The 25,362-nt window shown below is 31.3% G+C and overlaps 2 protein-coding genes across 3 annotated transcripts; both read right to left on the reverse strand.

The window, feature by feature from the left end:
* Positions 1–1,075: 1,075 nt before the first annotated feature.
* LOC140830352 (uncharacterized) lies at positions 1,076–4,519 on the reverse strand. The gene is made up of 4 exons (XM_073193623.1): positions 4,457–4,519; positions 1,841–2,495; positions 1,617–1,792; positions 1,076–1,491 (listed from the first exon to the last, which is right to left on the reverse strand). Exons 1-4 carry the CDS (start codon positions 4,514–4,516, stop codon positions 1,234–1,236), a joined length of 1,149 nt encoding a protein of 382 aa, XP_073049724.1. The 5' UTR covers positions 4,517–4,519; the 3' UTR covers positions 1,076–1,233.
* A 1,651-nt stretch (positions 4,520–6,170) lies between these two features.
* Positions 6,171–19,409, reverse strand: LOC140829472 (DNA mismatch repair protein MSH1, mitochondrial). 2 transcript variants are annotated; one of them, XM_073192734.1, is made up of 22 exons: positions 19,159–19,409; positions 17,782–17,911; positions 17,570–17,667; positions 17,419–17,494; positions 17,148–17,267; positions 16,197–16,244; positions 15,895–15,959; positions 14,597–14,682; positions 13,878–14,042; positions 12,921–13,030; positions 12,730–12,835; positions 12,380–12,455; positions 11,776–11,834; positions 11,470–11,537; positions 11,152–11,325; positions 10,726–10,932; positions 9,842–10,098; positions 9,619–9,762; positions 9,284–9,341; positions 8,521–8,820; positions 7,390–8,073; positions 6,171–6,735 (listed from the first exon to the last, which is right to left on the reverse strand). In XM_073192734.1, the coding sequence occupies exons 1-22, from the start codon at positions 19,278–19,280 to the stop codon at positions 6,508–6,510; spliced, it is 3,381 nt and encodes a 1,126-aa protein (XP_073048835.1). In that variant the 5' UTR covers positions 19,281–19,409; the 3' UTR covers positions 6,171–6,507. The 2 variants fall into 2 exon arrangements, with proteins under 2 accessions (XP_073048835.1, XP_073048836.1); XM_073192735.1 differs by lacking the exon at positions 19,159–19,409 and adding an exon at positions 18,735–18,896 and having other exon boundaries at positions 6,173–6,735.
* Positions 19,410–25,362: the final 5,953 nt, after the last annotated feature.

Below are 25,362 nucleotides of genomic sequence, written 5' to 3' on the forward strand. Positions count from 1 at the left end.
AAAAAGAATGGATTATATGCTATATATAAAATGAATTGAAGTTATATACTGGCTTACAAATTGTATTTAAAATTACAAAATTATCTTAAATCCACTTTTCAAAGAATTTTTCCAAATTAGTGTTGGGATGATTTTTGTGTATGAAGGTTTGTAACATTCATAATAATCAATAAGTTGTAACTTTTTTATAACTTTTAATAATCAATCTATGTGGTGAATTTCTATTTGTAATAGACTAATTGGTACTAAAAAAATGTTAAAAGGAATATTTCTTCACATAGCATATCCACAGTCGAAACAAATGTTGAACTGAGACTTTTACGCTGCGATATTCAATTTCAGTGTGTTTCGTAATTTCTTAGTGCGTATTACAAGTTTGTTTAGATTTTACATCTTTAAATATAAATTGCAAATGTGCCTATTATACTGTACGTAGAAGAGGAATCTCAATCATTATTATAAGATTTTTATACTTTATCCTGAAAAATAACAAGATATCATAGCATTTATAGCCGGGGTATTTCAAATAAATGAAATAATCAATTAAATAAAAAGTCGTGGATATACCAATACCATTCAAGAAAAAAAAAGATAGTTGAAAAATCGCATAAGAAAAATATGTTTCTTCCACGAATGATACTTGTAAAGCAATTTAACATAAATATCTTAAATATTAACGATATAAAACTAGAAAGCCCCGTAAAAGTATTTTTTTTTAACACATATACTATTGCTAATTTGCTCTCTTTAAAAATCTTGTTTTTATGTACCACAAAAGCACATAGAAATTCATCATGAAGAAGTTAATTGCATTACATTCGAAATAATCTTATAGTATCGCAAAATTTTTGTAAGACGATCTCACTAGTCAATTTTGTGTGACGAATCTCCTATTAGGGTTACCCATCAAAAATATTACTCTTTATCTGGAAAGTATTCCTTATTATTATAAATATATACACGATTAATCCGTCTCACAAGATACCTACTAATATAGTATATACTATGAATACTGAATACGTCAACATCCGCCCCTTTAAACCGCAGTATAATACTTAAAGCTTCAGATGGGCACAACAATTAGTTCACACCGCCATCAATAATGCAGTGCATACATATAAAGGTAAATAATATCATTGAATCAAGAAAGTTTTAAAAGGGTACTGAGTCTCGCTCGGATTCCACATCGGTGTACATGATCCAACGGTATTACTCATCAAACAGGAACTAGTTTCAGCCACTACTTTTACGAAGGAAACTAACCTTTAGGTAAAGGCCCATATCTCCTTCCACGAACTCGCAGATACAAGTATCTCCCACTACAATGTTGTTCCTTCTGAGAAGGAATTTCCACTCCCTGGTGTACAGTATCCGGCCATCACTCCATCTTCTGTACCTCGCATGAAACTCTCTCCCATGCGGATCGACCAATAACATATGTGGTTTTGGTAGATCAAGTTTGTGTTCGTCGACCAAGGGTAGAGGGATAAACTGCCAACATAGAATTAAATCATCTATCCCATTATAATATAAGAATATTTAAACAAGTACTAATCACAATGCATTGATATATAATGATGTGATTTGTGATTTTGGTGACGTCAAATTAAACTTACCAAATCGTTCGTTCTCTTTGCCTTCACTTCGACTACAAAATGAGGATTGGCTGGTTGTTTAGCCAATCCCTTCTCAAATATCTCAAAACCACTGTATTTTGGATATAGGGGTGTCGGAATTTTGATTTTGCTTTTCCTTTTCCTTTTAGTGCTACCGACTGCAATATCTATATAAACTAGAACCAATGTAAAGATGTTTAACAAAGTAAGAAACTCAAAAAATCACGCCAAATTCTTCAAGAAAAGAGAGAGGATGAACTTGCCTTTTTTAACTTGCTCCACTTTAATTTCTTGATTAGGCAAGTAACGAGCATCCTCTATTTCATTATCATCACCCTCGCTTTGTTCGGATAATTCTTGCTCCCCTTCTTGATCAGGCAAGTAATTAGCATCTTCTATTTCATCGTCATCCTCATCCTCTCTTTCTTCAGATGATTCTTCATGTCTCTTTAACGCACGATAAGCATCCTCCTCGTCGTCGTCATCCTCTATTTCATCATCATCATCATCATCCTTGCTCTCTTCAGATAAATCTTCTTGTCTCTTTAAAACACGATCCACCTCCTCACGATCATCCTCCTCCTCTTCTGTCTCGTCATCAATATCCATGGACACAAGAGCGCCAGCTCCTACGGTTTGGCGTCCGTTTGGCCCTAGCACTTTGATATCGAACAAATCTTCTTCAAAATAATCGAATACCAAACTATAGCCACGCAAGATCTTGTTATCCTTAACAAACTTGTCCCAACCATTTTTGAAATACCATTTCTCTCCAACTTGTGTTGTCTTTACACGCCACAAGTTGAGGTATCGATCTCGAAGGAATATTTTCTTTGGCAAAGATCCTCCAATCCAACGCATGAAGGGTAATGGAATTAACTATCACATGAGTCATGACAAAACTTAAATTAGACACTTTACTAGATCAATGAAAAAGAAAAGTTCCTGTGATTTAAAATACATGAAAATTAAACATACAAGCAATGACGAAGCCAGAGGGTAGGGGGAGGGTGGGTGCGACCGTCCCCCCTCGATTTTTAAATTTCATTGACTAAGGGCTAAAAACAACTATATTTTTTCAGTTTCCCTCTTCATATTTGTTCTTGCTCCCCCTAAAAATTTTTTGCTCCCCTACCAACTTCTATTTTTTGGCTTCGTCCTTGCGTACAAGTTTCGGTTCTTTTTTATTTCGATAGTTTAAGTTAAGTAATAAAAATTCTAGTAATTAAATATTATGTGAGATATATTTGGACTCATAATCCATTTATTATAACTTGACCTAATCTGCTTACTAGACTTATTCCCAACCGAAATCATCCGTAAATAAGCAAAAACTTACTGCAATTGTTTGTACAACATTTGCTGTCTAAGTACTAATTCTCCGATATTCTGGAACAAGGTCAATTGGTTTACAACATTTGAACAGTTAACACAGTAGGCATGCATTAATTTGTTTCCATAAAATTAGGCGCATCGTTTTAGTTCACAACCAAGCCACATAATATACCTTCATACATATTACGATACGTAGATGCAAAACCAGTGTCAGGTAAAACCAAACTGTGTTGCTATATTTTTCCCAAGGGGGCATGTGATAAACTCACTCTAAACATAATTACTAGAAAATGAAAAATTAATCAAAGAGTAGGTCTCTTGTGAGACGGTCTCACGAATCTTTATCTGTGAGACAGGTCAACCCTACCGATAGTCACAGTAAAAAGTAATACTCTTAGTATAAAAAGTAATATTTTTTCATGGATGACCCAAATAAGAGATCCGTCTCACAAAATACGACATGTGAGGCCGTCTCACGCAAGTTTTTGCCTTAATCAAATGCAAGCAATTAATTAAATCATCCACACAAAAGATCATAAATTCACGATGAACAATTAAAGAAGCTACTTATACTACTGCTGCAATATTTCTTTATGCAAACCAAAGTGATGAATAAATCAAACCAATCTAATTTTCAACACGTGAAAATTAGGGTATCTTTTGCGAACTTTCACCAATTATTGTTATTTTTCTGTCAAGTATGAGACTACAGTAATGAAATATGCCAAATTTCTTCCCCAAAATACCCCGCTCAATTACAACCTTATTTGTATAAAATAAATAAAATATAATGAAATAAACATGTGGATATATCATTTCACGGAAATAAATTATTCCAACGTTGTTATATTTTTTACAAAAAAAAATTATATGTTTAGAAATAATCTATATATTAAATTTTAATTTATAACACTTTAGCGACTGTTTTTTAAAAAACTGTTGTTAATATAACATTGATTTTAAACAAACCAGCAGTGACTTCAACGACGCTTTAAGAAAAATTGTCGCTAAGCTTAATGATGCAAAAACCATCGCAAACGTATTTATGCTTGCCCAAAAATTGTCGCGAAAAATAATGATCGTGTTCATCGTCCTTTCCTTTGCAAATCAGCGATGGTTTTAAATTTCATAGCAATTTCTAGCGACGGTTTATTAGAAAGGCACTTGGATGGTTTTTTAGACGCCTTGCAAACCATCGCTGTGATTAGTTCGCAATTTAATTTTCTCAAACCGAAATACCATGTTGCATGTACATTGGTGGTTCGTAGGAGAAGTGGAGCCGTAGCTAATGTTTCCTAAATCTTGCATCAACCCACCCACAAAATCCTCGAATTTTAAAATTCTACATTTTCGATTCCTATCGATCTAATACTTCATCTATTAAATGCTAACGAATTAAAAAAGACCCAATTATATTTCTTTCCATCAAAACCAAAACTTCAGCCAAATAATTAAAATTAGAAAAAAAACATAAAATGAAGAAGTAGAAAATTAGAGAAAACAACCATCTCAGTTCCACCAGTTTTTGGTAAGAAGAGCTTGAAGAGGCCTGTTTCAGTGTTCATCGTGCGCTATATCCACTGGTCAGTCCCCCAAGTCCTGATATTTCAAGATAAAAGAAGGAGATCCAAATCAGGGAAAAAAATACATGTAAAAAACAAGGAAAAAAGCAATAAAAACCAGTTGCTAAAGAATTTGGGCTCACCCAAAAGATCAGCGTTATGAATGTTCTCTGCGGCTTGTGAGATTCAATCTTGAATGACGGCTGTTCTTGCATGGGAGAAAGCTGGCTGTAGGGTTTGGGTATAAACTCCACACGTCGCTAGCTTGCTTTATATACTGCTGTTGAGACCAAATTTCGAGAGACATATGTCAACCTTGTCCGTTGTCAGAAAGTATCAGCCCATATATATGTGTGTGTATCCAAATTTAGTATAAAATCCTTCTCGGATTTCTAATTTTTTTTTTGTATTTGAAATTTTTAATTTTGGAAATGATAAATCTAAGTTTATATGTGAAGAAATCTAAAAAAATCACATTATACAATTTTTTTCTGTCGATATGTTTTTGTTTTTAATCAGCAAATCAGGCTTTTCATATTCTTGCTAGACAAAAATTTGTGAAAGACGGTTTCACGGGTCGTATTTGTGAGACGAATCTCTTATTTGGGTCATTAATGAAAAAGTATTACTTTTTATGCTAAGAATATTACTTTTTATTGTGAATATTAGTAGGGTTGACCCGTCTCACATATTAAGATCCGAGATACGGTCTCATATGAGACCCACTCTTCTTGTTAAGGAAGCTGTTTCCATGTCTGGTCTACTAAAAGGGCATCCCCCTCTCCTGTTTTAATTTCGACTGTAATTGTACCGGATTTGGTTTAATATTATATATCCATGTTTCTTCGAAAAAATTTTAAAAACCCACATTAATCAAAATATATCAGTCTCTGCCAAAATTATTATTTGAAGACAGCTTGGCTCAACCCTAGTTCAAATGGAAGACAAGCTCATCAAGTGTTTATATATTCTCCTATAAATACCAAGTTTGAATGTTCCGTTGATACATTCAATATATTATATTTCAGCAGCACCTTAGCTGCTCTTCACCTATATCATCAGTCTCTGACTTGAGCGTCGGAGGGGCTACGCTGGGACACCCTCCTAGCCCCCTTCTAACGGTCTTTTTCGTGATTTCAAGCTCAGAGTAAATTCGAAACATACGTCTGGATTAGTGACACTTGCTGGAATCGGACCCTAAATTTTGCGTGAGTATCATTATTGTTATTTGACCGAAAAAATCGTGGCTTTCATTACGCAAATCTAAAATAATTGCGTGCAAAACAAAACATTTAATTACAAAATTACTTTAATATTTAGTAATCTAATGTTGAAATACGATATAAACCCGATAAATGATTCTACATATATAGCCATATTATATTAATTTATAGAAAATTAAATTATTGTTTAATAAATTATTATTGATACAATCTAATTAGTGATACCAACTTTAAAAAAAATTAAATTGCACACACACGATCGAATTGATTTTATATTGTATAATTTATTTTTTACCGCAAGTATTAGAAATTATATATACAGAGGAAAAATCTAATATTTATAACAATATTGAAAAAATTAACATAAAGATGGATTGAATTAATTTAATTTAATTTTTTTAAAATAAAAATCAGGCAGACACATCTCATCCATGCATGGAAGTACTTCTTTTTCACAAACAAGTAGTTGTATATTTGTCAAATATATTTGTGAAAATGGAACCAAAAATTTGGTTACTAATATATCAAATGGGAAACATCCTCGGATACACATTACTAAGAGGCCTGTCCGAATTTGCCAAACAGTTGTCAAAAAAGAAACCTGAGCGGTGCAGCTTAAAATCAGACCAAAATCGTTGCAACCACGAGACGATACATGTAGAATCTGCAAGTGATCATCTTCTACTACCTAGAGTTAATAATAGTATCACCTGTACATTTTCCTTCGCATCAACTTGGACCTTAACAAGTTAGAAAGGAGAGACAGAAACTTTATCTGGCCATCATTTCCTTTCCCAGTAACTCAGATGTCCCAAAATTTCGATGCTTTCCATCAGCTATATTTGTCAGGTGGAACCCTCGAGTAGAGAGCTGGTTGATAAGAAGAGTTTCCAGCTGACAAGCCATGCTCTTCCCCGGTACCAAGAAGTAGAGAAATGAAGCATTCTGTGTTCCCTCCTTCAGGCGGTGGGCACGCACTCGACCCTCGAGATCGTCAGTCTGAAGATTAAATGAAAGCAGAAGATAACTTTAGTACAATATTGGAAGAAAATTAATAATTCGAGGTGGTTTTTTTTTCCAATTGCATTTAGTGATGTGTGAACTAAGCGTGAGTTTCTCAACTGCCTACATAATGCAAATGGCTATATAATTGAGTAAATCAAGAGGAGCGGACCAGAGGGTAAGAGCAGATCAGCACTAGAGAAATTTCTTCCACAATTCCAACACTTCCCATCTCAAGTTTTTCATTCATTACATTACTATCCCCGTTCATTCGAAAGCCAGAACCAGATAATTGGTTTCTTTCCTCAGTCACACAAATTAAGTGAAGCCCACCTCCGAAAAGGTGTAGTAAGGCTGACCCTGAATACCGTGAATCCACGACTTCCAAGCTATTTACTAGATTCATGTGCCATAATACCGTTCCAAGTTATTCAGTTTGAGTTATTTTTTAATGCCTGGTTTTACAGAAATCATCTGCAAGTGTTTACTTTTAAGAATAACCTTTCTATTACTCACCATTGGATGATGTGTTGGGACTAGAAGGGGCATAAATGGAACCCAAATGATCCAACAGCAATCAATGCATGCAATATACATTGCCTACATTTTAAAATAACCTACCGATCATATGATATGAGTCCAAGATAGTACCTCTCCAACATAAATTTTTCTGTCAGATCGCAGCATCAGATAAACGCTTGATGCTCCAATAGTTGATGGAGGTGGCTGCTCCCTAGGACCAATCAGAACACACCTCATCGCTTGAGGCTCGGAAATATCTTTCTTCACGAAAAAATCATTCACACTTTTCCCACATATGCCAACAACAGCATTCTCCACTTCCTTGCACAAAATCTCCGACAATTTCAGTGATTGGTTCAAAGGAGGGGGTTCCTTTTCAAGACGACTTGGTCTATACTGCTTCAGTTTTGACTCGATTTTAGTTATTTTGTCTTTTGAATAAACAGAAAGATATAACTCATCAGCTCTTTGAATCAATGCTTCAGGAACTCCCTCTCTTTGAGCCGTTTCAAATGCGAGACTCTCCTTGCAGATACCATCGATCAATCTCCATGTTGGCATGGTCTGATTATCAATGCATTCAGTTCCCATAGATTTAAAGACAGCATTCTTCATTCTCAATGGTAAATCAAATATTCCATGCAGGTGGGTAGAGACAACACCAAGGCAACCAATGGCATCAAGAGTTTCTATGATACTCCCAGCAATACAAGTTCCCTTTGCCGTTTCAGTCCCTCTGCATATTTCATCTATAAGCACGAGGCTGTTTGAAGTGGCTCCAGCAATAATAGAACGAATTTCAGACATTTCAATCTGAGAAATTAACGTGAAGGTAAGCATAACACATCAATAGATTTACACTCAAGGTAATCATATAAGATGTGAAAAGAACTAGATTGGAATTAGATTTCATGTTACTGACATTATTATCCATCTTTCATATGATTTGACTGTAATTTAGTTTTAGAAAAGATTTCCTACTGTATTTATCCCAATATATTTTCACCCATTAAAAGAGGTTATGTTTGTCAAATAGACCAAGCGAGATTCATAGAATTTTAACAATATGGCACTCTGTGGTGGATGCTGACCTTGATGATAGAACCACGTAAATCTTAAGTTGCATTACATTCTCTTCTCATTGTTTTTTTACTGATAAAAACTGAAGGGTAATATCATGGTACCATATTTGAGACTTAAAATAACAGTTCGATTAAAGCTTAAAAAAACATATGTTTATATCGCATGGAAGAGAATAACCTGAAATGAGCTCTTTCCATCGGCTGGACTATCATAAGATTTCATATGAAGCATAATGGAGTCAAAATGAGGAATAATAGCAGATTCTGCCGGCACCATGAACCCACATATTCCAAGTAATGCAGCAGCGCAAATTGATCTCAGCAAACTGGATTTCCCACCACCATTTGGTCCTGTCAAGAGAAACAATGACCTCATATCCACTGTATTTCTCACCGCACCACCTTGAGCAGCATCAAACCAATACGGCCATAGCCCAGTTATCTTCATGCCATCAGCTCCACGTAGTATTTCTGCATCCTGCAAGTATTCCATGTGCATACTTTGATAAAAGGATCCTCATTAACTGATACAAACTAAGTTGGAGCAAGACGGTAAATTATTTTCCCTCTATGGGAACACATAAAAATGAATTATGTTTGCTGAATTGACCATCCGAAGCTAGATTGAGCAATAGGATAGATTTAGAAAATGTCAACAAAGCTTGCATGCAAACCATGAAAATGTTCTTCAAAGATTCTAACATAAGTTGCGAAACTATAGAAACAATCAAAATTATGAGCTATAAAGTTCCTTTTTAATGCCGCTCATTTGGAAAAGCAAATTAACTAAACCTAAAATTAGCTCCAGGCAAAGGTTTAGGAGATTTCATGAAATTAATATAAAAAACACCACAGCAAATTAATTTCGACCAACAGATAAAATAAAAGCCATGATAAAACCTGGTTAAGTTTATTTAGGAAAAAAAGGTTCTGAAGACTACCTCAGACCTATGACGTTGAGTGATAGTGGGGAAAATCCATTTTCTTCTTCTTCCTTCACTGGACAAATTACAAGCACTCGAGCTTTAGGGCATTATTAGCATCAGGGTTGACAAGCATAAATCAACAAGATAGTTACAATTAGAAAGTCAATCATAAGCACAATGTTCACGCATATGGCAGTGTGGATTCCATGGTACAACGAATGACAAACAATTGAAGAATATCACAAATAGTCTGTGATGCTACAAGTACATTAGGACAAGAAACTCCTAAATATAAGGCAAAAAAACAAGAAAATATACTCGCGCATGAAATTTAGGTTGGTATGACAAACCTCACATGGCTAAATAATGCCTTCCCAATGACAAGTAGCATGGAAGCGAACACGAGAATATTAATTTTTATCTGTAGTTCAGTAGACAATCCTCTCAGGAGTTCTAAAACTTTCGCTTTTGCCTTATTACCAGCCTCATGATATCTGAAAGAGAAAACAATTGTAAAATAGGACAAAAAGAGGACATTAATCAAAGAGGAAATGATCGTAAACAATAGATTACCTAGTCAATGCATCCTCAACCTTTTTTGAGGTGAACCATTCTTCTCCAACTTTTTTGCCTTTCGCATCCAAAGCAGGTCTAAGCTGTTTGATTTGTTCTTCTCCAGGTGTACCAGCCCAAACAGATGGGACAAAACGTTTTCCCTTAAACCACACCGCTTCATGCTCACGAGAATATAGTATCTCTCCTTTTGGTCCTCCAAGTGGAGCAGTAGTAGCTCTGATTCTTGAAATTATGGGGACAAAATCTTCTTGAATCTAGAAAAAGTACATCGTCCATTTGTAACGAACAGTGACGCTTATCACTAATGAATGACATTCCATAAATTAAAAGGAAAAGAACAGAACAAAATACTAAAAAAAATTGCAGTAGTGTCTCGCAACTTGCAAATTATGCTAAGATAAGCCAAGGAAAGCTTTATGTCAAATGTAAGTCGAAAACCAAAAAGAATTGTACTTATAATGTTGCAAACTTGTAGCAACGGAAAATACAGGCAAGAAAATGAGTGATAACTAAGGACGTACCTGAATTTGATGACCTTATATTTCACTAAATTGTTTTCCAGACTTCGATCCAAGTTTATGTGAAATTTATCCTCATTCCATTCCGCAACCCATTCCCGAGAACTAGTCAATATTGTCTTGTTCACAATTTTTCTACTCTCATGTTGACCTTGTGTAATGATAAAATTTTGTTCGTTTAATGTGCATAGTCAATCACAATTATAATCTAACATGTCTCTACTCTAGCATGTTGAGGTGTCCTACCATGGGAAAATTCAAATCCTGTGAATCCCTATTCCATGTTGTTCATTTGTGCTTCTTGGGTCATAAGAGAATGGAATGTCTGACGACAGTTATGTTCGAGAATTCAATAAGACTTACGGTTACAGATAGAGCCTTTGCAGCTTCATCTACTTCTGCATATTCCTCCTCCAAATGTATCCTCTTGACACGGCCTTTCCAGGACGATTCCATATCTTCGAAAAACTCATTTGGGACTGTGGTATAGGAGCTCATCTTCTGATCATGTTCACCGTCTAAGAAAATTATTTCACAAATTCTACAAGAAATGGATTTACATTCATTCACCTGAAGTTAAGAGGACAAATATTACTACATTCTACCAAAACAATTCCAATCAAACAAATGCAAATATAAGAAAATTACCGAAGCAACACGTGCAAAAAATGAATTAAAATATGATAGCACATTAAGCACAAGGGTAGATCAAGTACTGGTATCTTCTGATCATCAGATATGAAATTGAATAAAGAATGTCGAGCAGTCATGAATCAAGAAATCACTTACTAGGGTCTCCAATTCAACTTTCAATCCAGTAGCCACCCAAGCAGGGTTCATCAATAACTTCAGAATTTCTTTGAGCTCTGAATTTTTGTACAATAACGATATATCATCCAACAAACTTTTAATTTTGCAAAACTCAATATGATTAGTCTCCCTCGACTCAAGCAACTTCACGAGCTGTGGATGAATAAGAAAACAAAGAACCAAAATAATAGCATTGAATCAGATGATCTGACGTACACACACACGCACACATAATCATGTTGATATTGGTGAAAAGAAAGTGTGTTAGTATTGAAAGACAAAATCAAATAATCGAACCTTGGCTGAAGGAATGCAGGTGAATTCAGGAATTGAACAAGTTATGTTGCTCATAAGTTTGCAGGCTTCTGTTAAGAGACATAAATGCTCAGCTACTTTCATAAGTAAGAAATGCAATACTGATGAGGGATCACAACCACATAATTGCATACTAGGTAATGTTTCGGAAAAAGTTAAGAGATTCTTCTATGTTCATTAGTAACAAGACCATAAGATAGCTTGGGCTTGGGCATTCAAGCATCTTCAAATAGTGGGTATATGTAAGCACCACTATTGCACAAATATAAAAACATGATAGCAACTTGCCTTGAATTGTTGACGCAATATCATAAGCAGGAGGGTTCAAGAGAAGATCTCTGATATACCTGCATGGAAAAAGAGAAGAAGAAGAATAAGAAGAGAAACAACATAAATTCAGCCAAAAGTAATATTACAGCAACATGTAAAAATACCAAATAATGACATAAAAAATCAAGCAGAGAAAGAATGCAACCAATATGCTATCATGAACAACAATTGAGCATCAAGCTTGAGAAAACAAAGGCGTCAATGGAACAGCCAGAACTTGAGTTTCAAATGCCAGTTCCCAAAATCAGGAAAATTTAGAGAAATCACGATCCATTTTATTGCCCAACACCTTATGTTCAAAATTTTTATGGAATGAATTTTGTTTATTATAGTCAGCAATAATCAAGTGCATATGGTTAGGTAACAACACTCCATTTTAGGGTGATCATCACATAAAAAACTGAAACATGTCTTCCAAAGTGTGGATAGCGGGGATGAAGCATCTTGACAGATTCTCCATGTATCTTGGCACTGTCAGTGCATGCATGCACATTTAAACAAAAGCATAGATGCGCTCTGAATTAAGTATGGATCAAGAATAATAAGCGAAGTTCTCACTTACATCGCAGGAAGGCCGGTACAATTAGATGGAAGTAGCATATTAAGCAAACAAGGAATTCCTTCAGTTGGAAGAGCACCTGATAACATAAAATACAGGAAATGTAACTTATTCGATCATGTACTTATAGGAAACTTAGCTCCAGCTCACAAAACTAAAACCATTGATTCGGTGTATTTACAATTTTCTTTTCCTCATGTCCTTCATTTTTTCTTTCTTTTGAAGTAGATTTTTTGGCTCCTTTTGTCATTTTTATGAAATTGTGAGAATGATTGCAATTTCATTTCACTGTATGATCAAATCAGCTGAAAAAGTCAGCACCGCCAAAAAAACTCCACTTAATTCCAGCATACCAATTTGTGTGGCTGTCCCTAGGTGTAATGGACAAGGCCTATTATCTGAGGTAACTGTGACATTTCTGAACGTAATGTCATCTGCAAACCCATATAGCTCCTTCACCTGAATTTACACAAGTTACAAATGAAATAACATTGATTAAACAAGAGGGAACATAATCTATGCACAACAATGATTTCATAGCAACCTTGAACAAAAGCTCATTCACAGGATACCCCTCAAACCATTCAAATTGTCTAGCATTACATTCCCCCCATAACAGTCCACCTTCACCAAACTCTCCCCAGCGACAAGTTCCTGCAAAAAAATCATACAAAAAAATCACGAAGGGTTGAAGTATCGAAAATGAATCACACAAGCAGTTATTCAAAACATTTTAAGGAACATTTATGAAACTTACAAGAATAATGGAAAAAAAACTTGTAAGTCACCCTTTCTGTTAATTCCTTGAGGTGTAGTCACATGAAAACTACAGAAATTAGGATAAATCATGACATTCCAATACTTGCACCAAGTTCCATTTTCAGAATATAAATATGATTTGGCACCCGAAACCATCATTTTGTTCCATTTTCAGAATATAAATATGATTTGGCACCCGAAACCATCATTTTGGCTAAATTTGTCAATAAATCATAATGATACCATGGTTAAACGAATTATTGTGAATGTAAAAACTATTAGAATTCTCAATCAACAACAACAATAGTTTTACCTAATTAAAGCAGCCTATAACATGCTAGCTGCCATATTTATTACATTTATCATGATGTTTGTCAGTTGCAGCCATCAAATCAATGACCAGTTTTGAGTAGCATAGTCAGATAGAAATAGTAAGAATTCCTGGAATAAAAATGAACAAGTCAAAGTTTTTTCCTTTTCCAAATTTTTACTTCAGGTGGTGGAAGGAAGAGAACGTTAAGGTTGGAGTAACAGCACTTTTGAGAATAATTTAGCTTTCCATGCCATATAAGGCTCTCATAAATGTTAATTAGATAACCCATAGAAGCCCATATAACGGTGAAGTAAAAAAAGACAACAAATAATTAAAATATCACTGAACAATAAAAGTAATCTAACCATTCAGCTAACAAGTTAGGGACCCAATTTTTGAAACAACGAGTGTAGAATAATATTTTATAACCTGAGGAGTTATGCCTCAAGGATGTATGCAGGAACAGATGATGGCAGCGACAAGTACGAAGTTTTGTAACCAAAGCTTCTTCTGTTAGACCGTCCACTGCAGAATAAGTCTTCATAGTCTCCAGCACTGAAACCATGCAGTATCCTTTCGCCGATCGAGATATTCCTTATACCATAAACCAATTTTAATGTCGGGTTATAAAAAGCTAGATAATTCAATATAGTGGTATTTAATCCATTTGATTAGTTTGTCATAGAGTTGATAACCTTCTTATAACATTTTTCAATTTTTTTATATGAATAAGCAGCATATTTAGCCTTTTGGCATTTTTTTTCAATATGTCATCCAAATAGATTAATCATTGTACAATCTAGATACTGTGTCACTCCCTGCAAATTCTTGAATTTCAATTTTACACAAGGTCAGAGATGGTTAAAACACCTATTCTGCATTTGCTTACACCGTAAAATTCCACAAAAGTTCAATAACATACTCCATTATGTATCAGCTTACCTATCAGTAATTGATTCCTTCCTGTTCTTCCATATTTTTAACAATTAGCAAGAAAAAAGGCCAAGCAAATCAAGGGCACTAAATGTGAACCGCTTCCATATTTTTAACTATTATCAAAAAAAGAATCCAAGTAAATTAAATGCACCGACTATGAACGAATTTTGGCAACCAATCTAAACTGCAAAAGGAGGTTTCTTTGCTCATACCTACTACAGGCATTGGGTCTGGAAACTCTAGATCATGATCATCTCCCACGAGCCCAAAAACATAAGGGCTGCCAGGATATGCATGCCTGAAAACTCAAGTTAAGTTAGTTTAGAACATGGTCTAAACCTTCATTACAGGTGTGATAAAACATCTGGTCTTTATGCTCAAGAACAATCCTAATACACAAAACTAGTAAGTAAAAGTATGCCACTTTAACTTCAAACATAGCTTCACGAATGAATACAAAAGATTGCATGCAACAAAAAAAAAACGACAGACATTTTTAACTATCAGGACATTTTGGATTTGAAGTACTCAATAAATCATGCATTTACGACCCTTTTAAAGAAGACATGGCAAGAAGAAAAATACTATCTTCAAAAGCAAACTAGATTTTTTCCCTGACAAAAATTATACAAAATGTGAGCCATGTGGAGGTTATTTGAGTTGTTTAATTACCCATAAACACAGACAATGACATTGTTCATCAAAAAAACTAAAAAACAGTGACTAGATTTACTATGCTTTAAGGCACAACAGCTGTTGCAATAAGCCAGTAGCATGACTACCTCTTTGTTTGACTAGAAATGTAGTATACATCACATGTTAAATTTCTTTCCTTCATAAAACATTGAGGGTTCAGATTAGCTGGTGTTTCATTATAGTATCAGAGCTAAGAAAACATCACAGAAAGAAACCAGTCCGCTATGCAACAACAATACACATAAGCCTTTATCCCACTAAGTTGGATCGGCTATATGGATCCTCCTATGTCATTCTGCTCTATCTCCTATTGTGCAACCTACAACTTCAAAGCATTAAATGAGAGTGAGGCTCAGTCAAATGATCTATGGAAGATCCATTCTATTCATATTTTCATATATCTGGTCTTAACGTATATGCCCCAACATACAAAGCCATTTACACTAGGTAATGTCGGTAAAGTCTATTAGTGATCAACATACTAAAATACTGATAGGACAAGTTTGGACGACTGGTAACATTTTAACACTGCATTGTCTAGTAAGCAGTTGCTCAATAGTAGCAACAGTTAAACAATAATGAGCAACTGCTTACTAGACAATGCAGTGTTAAAATGTTACCAGTCGTCCAAACTGATAGGCAGTGAAACAATAATGTAGAAAATTAGCTTAACTCAGACACAAGAATCTTGAAGCTCAACTCAATGGCCATATAAATAGATATCACGTGCAGTACCATACCAATAATACAGCAGAAGAAATAGGTAATCAAACAATCAACAGCACCAAAATTTGAAGTAAATATATGAAACTACCCAGATATAAACCGGCTTTTACGTGAGCGAGCTTGAGTTGGACCCTGAACTTCCTCCACTATGCACTACAAAAACAAAATTCAAAACCAATGTGCATATGAAAAATCTTTTTATGTACTTGGACCGTTCAAAAGGGCCCCATTGTAATTAGAATCAAGCAACAATGTCCTAGCAAAGTAAGATCTTTGCCTTTCCCTTTCCATGAGGTATGACATAAGACAAATGGTGGAATTTGGTCAAGAATAAACAAATCACGATCCTAAGGCCAAAGAAGTAAAGTTCAAGGCATGGATGGTACTCACAACAGAGAAACCATTGCGGGTTAGGTCATCCAATGTCTGTCGTAAGTTCTGTTTAATACAGTGAGTGAAAAGTTAATAAATGGAATTTCGATACGAGTCAAGACCATTACTGGAAATGCAAAAGTAAATTTAGCCATGAAATTTGGATGATGATGAACATGATAACAAATGGAAAATAAGTTACAAAAGAAACCATAGAAGCCACTGAATTATTCACCAAGTGGTATTTCTGTCGGATCAAATTAACAAAGTTTATTTCCTTGGTCATTGAGAAGTTAAATTCTTTCTTATCATCGTTTCCACATGTTTATGCCAGAAGGAATAATGGGATGGCTTGGTGCTGATATATCACTAGTTAAGAAAATCTCAAATTTATCGCCACTGTTTCCGTGTCAGAATTATATTCACATCGTAAGCTACTCACATTTAAGAAATAGTCTTGAGTCTAAAAATAGTTCCATTACAGATAAAAGCACATTGCCATAAAAGTAGAAACTAAATAAACAAATAGAAATATCAAGCACTATCAGATATTTGCAGAAGTATCAATAATGTGGAAGACATTTTCTCCAGGTTATTTTTTCCATCTAAAGAACTTTAACCTAGTTATTATCCTTTATTATTCAAGGAATCTACAGAACCATCAGAAATACAAATAACTATTCCTTCACTACGAGGCCTTCACCTTTCTCCTGATAAATCAAAGTGACTTTTGAGAATATGACTCATTCTCTTGGTAAAAAAAATTTAATGCAATCTCTTTTCTGATCTACTTCAATGTTGGCAAAGTTAGAAAACTCCTAACTGGTTAAAGGAAAATCTAACAGAATAACAGATGTTCAGAATTGTATACCACCTTTGTTATGGTAAACAGTAGAACAATCTAATATTTTATTAAGCCCAAAAGAGCCAGAAAATATATAGCATATTATAACAAATTAAGATTTCTACCACGACAGGGCAACCAGCCCTTGGTATGCTGTCTGAACGTATACCACCAAATGGATTCAATCCAGCATATTCCACAAGAATGCAGGCATCAACACCAATCGCCTCATAAAATTCCCCAACCTAAAAGGAAGGGAGAAGTGGAGAGAAAAGATTGAAAAGTCACCATGATAATAAAGTTTTGGTATGTGCACAAGAAGGGATATTAGAATAGTAAAGGTAAGGCAGGAAAATAAACACAATGAAACAGGTGGAAAGAAGCCTGAAACAATACCCGGCAAAGCAAAACTTCACGTGGAAATCTTGACTTGAATTGCAACATTTCCCAATTAAGAGTTCCTTCTTTAAGGCTATAATGCATGTAAGTAAAGATTACCAAATAGTTTTCTCTTCAAGCACAAACATTTTTTGAGCTTACTGCTTACCTCCCATTCTTTAAGCCAGTATCAACACCTAGCAAATTAGAATATGTGACGCGTTTAACCAGCATAACTGAAGAAGGCTTTCTGCACAACTGCATTCTCTGAAATATGAAAATGAGTAAGTTCGACATGCAAGAAAAAATGAAAAAGTTGGCTCGACGACAATAAGCATCCAGCTTATGTAATGAACCCAGTCAAACTTAAATGAATCTCACCTCTTTCCACCAGATAATGTGAGAGTAATCTTTCTCTTCTATGGAAGTATTCAATTGTTTATGTTTTTTAGTAGCTTTGGTAAAAATCCTTCTCTCTTTGAAGTAAAAAAGGCGATCAGACCGCCGGACACTGGTTATAAGCACAATTGCCAAAAATAAGTAAGAAGTCATTATTGAAAACCCCATAAACAAGGACACATCAGAAGATCAGAATGAAATTTGTCCTGGAAGGCAATAAAATACAACCAGAGAAAACTTCATTAAAAAACCGCAAGATTATCAAGAATCGTGATAAATCAAATTATTAACTGATCCATAATTCATATGTATAAGATCAAATACTACGTAAGTTTAGACCGCGATTAATCTTAGTATAAAGCGAGAAAGAAGAAGGTACTGAACCCTACCATCTAATCATGTGTTTCCAGATATGGGGTCTTTGTTTAATCAAGGAAGAATATCATCATTAAACCTCGGATCTCAACTGAAATTTCTACTACCTAATAGTACTAACAACTAAGTCAAGCATCGGCATTCATAATAAAGTTGACATGGCCTAGTAGCTTCTGAGCGCAATGAATTGGTGAAATGCACCATACTCATGTGTATTGTTACATAAAAAAAACTAGTAGCAATGTTCAGATATTGCCGTACAGTGAGAAACATGAGAATATCATCGAAGACGCAAAATTTAAATCAATTATATTCTGAGACAAAGTGCATAGTACTCATCATGAGCACCATTTTTAACCTTTCATCAGATACAGCAGAAGAAATTGGAAATAAAATTGTCAAACAGCTGCTTTTCTTCCAAATATATAAGGCATTCATGACATCGTTGCTCCCCTCGCTATTACAGAACTATACATTGGATTTTCAACCCTAACAACTTTAGAAATATAGTCTAAAATTATAGATAAAAATAATACAGGCATAAATTCAGTAAATATCACCTCTATTAATGTTCGCAAACGAATTTATTTCCCCTTTTTCTTTACACTCGCGAACAAGGAAACCCAAATGGAGTATTTAACTTTGAAACTTTTACAGCACTTGAAGGTTATACGGACCTATTGTATTGTATGCAACTAGAAGGGGAAACATTTATTCCTGTCATCCAAATTTGAAAGCCTAATTACCCACTGAAAAAAAAAATTATATACATTAAAGAAATGAAAATGCCACACCCTCCACCATCAAAACAAAAAAGCAACCCAGATAGGCCGTTCAAGACTTCCATAAAACCAAAACCCATAGATTACTTATTAGCCCACATTCTTGAAACAACAAAAGCTTTGATTTTTACACATTTAACTATGAATACAAACATACTGTACATAAAAGAGATATACAGAAGGACATAGAAGAGTTAGCTACGTTAGGGATGGGACGGAAGAAGAGAAGAAGCATCTGCGTTGGTGGAGAGGGTGGCTGAGGAGAAATGAGAGAGAGCGCCTGGGGATTAAAATGACAGCGATTCTGGCAGTTTGCAAGTACATGTTTCTTATGGTTGCTTGCTGCGTTGAGAATGTGAAAAAAAGGAGTGGCACTACGGCGACGAGTGGTGGCGCTTCCCGACACTGTCGCAGAATGAAGAAGCTCGATGGTCTGCAAGGGTCAAGACAGATTCGCTGAACTATCTATATCAATCGATCAATACTAATACTAATATAAATATATGAATTGAATTGTGAATTTACATAAATATCCTTACTTTCATTTAATATTAATCATTAATATACATTTTCATATTAATCATTAATACATATTTTCTTTTTTATTTTCTATTTCATAAAATTAAAATTAATTAATTAAAATCTATATTAATCTATAACTATATCTCTACTAATATAAATATATGAATTGAATTGTGAATTTAAATTTACATAAATATCCTTACTTTCATTTAATATTAATCATTAATACACATTTTCATATTAATCATTAATACATATTTTCTTTTTCATTTTCTATTTCATAAAATTAAAATTAATTAATTAAAATCTATATTAAAATTAATTAATTAAAATCTATCTATATCTATATCTATACTATACTAATAAAAATATGTGAATTGAATACATGTTTTCTTTTTCATTTTCTATTTCATAAAATTAACATATATTAATCATTAATACAAATTTTCATATTAATCATTAATACATATTTTCTTTTTCATTTTCTATTTCATAAAATTAAAATTAATTAATTAAAATCTATATTAATCTATAACTATATCTATATACTAATATCTATATACTAATATAAATATATGAATTGAATTGTGAATTTACATAAATATCCTTACTTTCATTTAATATTAATCATTAATACATATTTTCATATTAATCATTAATACATATTTTCTTTTTCATTTTCTATTTCATAAAATTAAAATTAATTAATTAAAATCTATCTATATCTATATCTATACTATACTAATAAAAATATGTTAATTGAATACATGTTTTCTTTTTCATTTTCTATTTCATAAAATTAACATAAATATCCTTACTTTCATTTAATATTAATCATTAATACATATTTTAATATTAATCATTAATACATATTTTCTTTTTCATTTTCTATTTTATAAAATTAAAATTAATTAATTAAAATCTATCTATATCTATATCTATACTATATACTAATATAAATATATGAATTGAATTGTGAATTTACATAAATATCCTTACTTTCATTTAATATTAATCATTGATATTAATCATTAATACACATTTTCATATTAATCATTAATACATATTTTCTTTTTCATTTTCTATTTCATAAAATTAAAATTAATTAATTAAAATCTATATTAAAATTAATTAATTAAAATCTATCTATATCTATATCTATACTATACTAATAAAAATATGTGAATTGAATACATGTTTTCTTTTTCATTTTCTATTTCATAAAATTAACATATATTAATCATTAATACACATTTTCATATTAATCATTAATACATATTTTCTTTTTCATTTTCTATTTCATAAAATTAAAATTAATTAATTAAAATCTATATTAATCTATAACTATATCTATATACTAATATACTAATATAAATATATGAATTGAATTGTGAATTTACATAAATATCCTTACTTTCATTTAATATTAATCATTAATACATATTTTCATATTAATCATTAATACATATTTTCTTTTTCATTTTCTATTTCATAAAATTAAAATTAATTAATTAAAATCTATCTATATCTATATCTATAATATACTAATAAAAATATGTTAATTGAATACATGTTTTCTTTTTCATTTTCTATTTCATAAAATTAACATAAATATCCTTACTTTCATTTAATATTAATCATTAATACATATTTTAATATTAATCATTAATACATATTTTCTTTTTCATTTTCTATTTCATAAAATTAAAATTAATTAATTAAAATCTATCTATATCTATATCTATACTATATACTAATATAAATATATGAATTGAATTGTGAATTTACATAAATATCCTTACTTTCATTTAATATTAATCATTGATATACATTTTCATATTAATCATTAATACATATTTTCTTTTTCATTTTCTATTTCATAAAATTAAAATTAATTAATTAAAATCTATATTAATCTATAACTATATCTATACTAATATAAATATATGAATTGAATTGTGAATTTAAATTTACATAAATATCCTTACTTTCATTTAATATTAATCATTAATACACATTTTCATATTAATCATTAATACATATTTTCTTTTTCATTTTCTATTTCATAAAATTAAAATTAATTAATTAAAATCTATATTAATCTATAACTATATCTATACTAATATAAATATATGAATTGAATTGTGAATTTACATAATATGAATTGAATTGTGAATTTACATAAATATCCTTACTTTCATTTAATATTAATCATTAATACATATTTTCATATTAATCATTAATACATATTTTCTTTTTCATTTTCTATTTCATAAAATTAAAATTAATTAATTAAAATCTATCTATATCTATATCTATATTATACTAATAAAAATATGTGAATTGAATACATGTTTTCTTTTTCATTTTCTATTTCATAAAATTAAAATTAATTAATTAAAATTTAAAATTATCATTTAATATTAATCATTAATACATATTTTCATATTAATCATTACTACATATTTTCTTTTTCATTTTCTATTTCATAAAATTAAAATTAATTAATTAAAATCTATCTATATCTACTATACTAATATAAATACGTGAATTGAATACATGTTTTTTTTTTCATTTTCTTTTTCATAAAATAAAAATTAATTAATTAAAATTTAAAATTAATTAAAATTAAATTAATCTATCTATCTATACTAATCTATACTAATATTTATATATGAATGTGAATTGTGATTACATTGACATCAAATTCACACAAAATCACTTTATTTTTTTTTTCAAATTCACAGAAAATCACTTTATTTTTTTATATTACAATTTGTCATATTAATGGTGTTTAAGTTATTTTTTATTTTAGTTTAATAAGATCATTAATAGTGTATTTAACTCAATCATACTAACTATTGTTTTAATTTACTTTAAATTTAATTTTAATTACTTAAATTTATACATTGCCGTCAAATAATAATAGGAAGACAAAAGAGATGAGTCGGATTGAATAAAAATAAAGTATTAATAAATATTAAGGTCATACAAAATTTCTTTCTCTCATTTAGAATAAAAATATTTTCAGACTCCTCATGTGTCAATAGAAATATACGATTGAGAGAAATATTTTTCTGTAATAGATTTCAAACACTGTTTTTAAGTTATTTAGTCAATTTTTTTATAAATGCTGCTAAATAAATATTATTAAATAATATGCTATATTTGATCATTTTTTGTTCTTGCAATGAGAGGAGTTTTTTTACCCTAGCGTTAACATGTTTGATTGTTATAAGTCATTTGTATTGATCATGTAATTGTGTTTGGATTGTTTTTGTTATTTGTTTGTTTGCACAAAGAAAAGAGAAAACAAAATCAAATATCCAACATAAATGGTTATTTTTCAATTTTTTATTATTAAGATATTTTGTTATTTTTTAAACACATAATGCATGTTTTCTGTTTGCTTAGATTACTTAGTTTAAAGTGAGTTAGAAAATATTAAAAAATTGAAATATTTCTTCGTTTTTACCTTATGTCTCAGAATATCAAGGAATAATATTTTTTATTTATTGAGACAAATATATTTCCAAACTTCTGTCTATAAATCAATATTTAAATTTTTTACGACATTATTATATTATCTAATCAATTTTTTTTACTTAGATTGATAGAAGGCATTTTAATTTGAGTTTTTATGTTTTTGTTTATATTATTTTTATAATATTATTTATTATGAAAATAATAGGTGAACTACAAAAATTGGTAGGTCTAAGAGTCCTCAAGTAAACGACAAATATGGATAAATTATTAAAATATATAATATCCAGTAGATTTTTGGCATGCGCTTTTGTTCTAATTCAATGATTATGCATGATTCTAAATTTTCATTATATCACAAGTTAACGCATGTTTTGTTGTTGCTACATATATTAGTCTAATATTTTTCTATGGTTTAAGAAAAATTGTGTGCCTTTGTATTATATTTTTACAGCTGCTTTTCTAAATAGTTTTATTATGATTTCAAGGCACCATTTTTCATTTGTGTTTTTTAAAGAAGTTGAATGAATATCTATAAAACGATTACATTAATAAGACGTCTTCTCTTTATTTAACAAAAATATTTGAAAATTTATACAAATTGTAAATAATATGGGTTAATATTTAATTTGAGAGTGATTTATGCTTTTTATTGTTCGTATATACTTCAATTTCTTTGTTATTGTACTAAATAAATTATTTTTAAACTTTGAGTTATCATTTTTTTTTCTTATCGAGATTGTTTGTGTTATGATTTTTTTATTCGTTTTGGTTAGTATTGTTGGCGGTATTTGATTTTTCTGATATTATATGATGTGTCTTGTTGTTTATATAAAAATAAGTATGAGAGTACACCAATCAAACCACGTATTTTGGGTTTTCTGTTCTATGAAGAGAATAATAAATGGTTTCTGTGAATTATATAATTTCTTGGTTTTTCATATATATAGTCTACGAAATGCGTCAAATTTTGAACAAAAAAGTTTCGACAAACATAGGATGAAAAAAAAAGACATGTTAAATAAAAAAAATATGTTGTGTGTTACTATGTTGGGTGCGATAATTGTCCCTGTTTGGTAGAGCGGTAGAACCGTGATACTTGAGCTGCTGTGCAGTTTAACAGATTTGAGTTGCACAATTACTAATAGCTATAGTTTTTGGTAAAGCGACAAACGCTCAGTCTTACAATTGGTATCAGAGCCAAGGTCACGGGTTTGATTCCCATTGATTGCAATGAGTGCAATTATAGGAGGAAGATTGTTGGGTGCAATAATTGTCCCTACTTGGTTGAGCGGCCGAACCGTGGTGCTTGAGCTGTTGCGCGGTTTAAAAGATTTGAGTTGTACCATTACTACTAGCTATAACTTTTGGTAAAACGGCAAGTGCTCAGTCCTACATACTATGTCCTAATTTCTGTATGATATAATTCAAGCACATTTTTTATAGATATTTGAAATTAGGTCCAACTAAGTAACATGAAACATATACATATATATTAAATCATATTTAAAGCAAAATTTTAAGATCAAGAATGATTCAGATTTAAATTTCAACGAAGCACAATGAAGAAGAAATTGAAGAATTGTATGTGTACATTAAGTGTTATATAATGATTATGTTGCTACTTCATGGTTGTGCGACATATAAATGTCAATATTTCTCAATAAAATAGTTTTTCAAAAAGAAAAAATTCTTCATTCAGAAAAAAAAATACATGAAAAACAAATTGTACATAATTTTCATTCTATTTATAATTGTATGAGAACAATTCTAAAGTTTTGTTGACACAATATAATAGATGAATTCTGTGCATTTCATTGAGACATCGAGTCAGTTTCACTTTGTTTCCTCCAATATTATCTCAATATATTTCGAGGTGATACGAGATTGTTTTTGTCTCTTTTTTTAGTCAAAGTGTCTAACCAGCTAATTCATAACATATATGATGTAGCATAGAAAACTCTTTGTCAAGTAAATTCACTTAGCCAAATATTGAAATTCAAATAAAATTCTACAATATTTCATCAAATTAATTTTGACTATCGTAAAATGCTCATGAAATCTAAATGGTAATATTATTAGATGAGATATTGAATAAAACAAATACTTTGACATATATTAGAATGATATCTCATATGCATATTTTAATTACATTATTCGTATCTATTCTCAAGATTTTTAAAATACAATAAATAATTTTGTATGTCGTTCTACAAGATAAAATATTATAAAACAAAATATAAACTCGCTAGAAGAAAATTTGTTTTGTTTCAATGAATAATATAATATTATGTTCTAAACGCAACAAATGAGATTGAAACTATATCATCCTCATGACATGATGCACGCAATCATTATTGCAAAGCTTCCAAAAAATGACGATCAAAGATGATTTTCTTGA

This window comes from Primulina eburnea, chromosome 4 (assembly GCF_022965805.1).
Source record: "Primulina eburnea isolate SZY01 chromosome 4, ASM2296580v1, whole genome shotgun sequence".
NCBI lineage: Eukaryota > Viridiplantae > Streptophyta > Magnoliopsida > Lamiales > Gesneriaceae > Primulina > Primulina eburnea.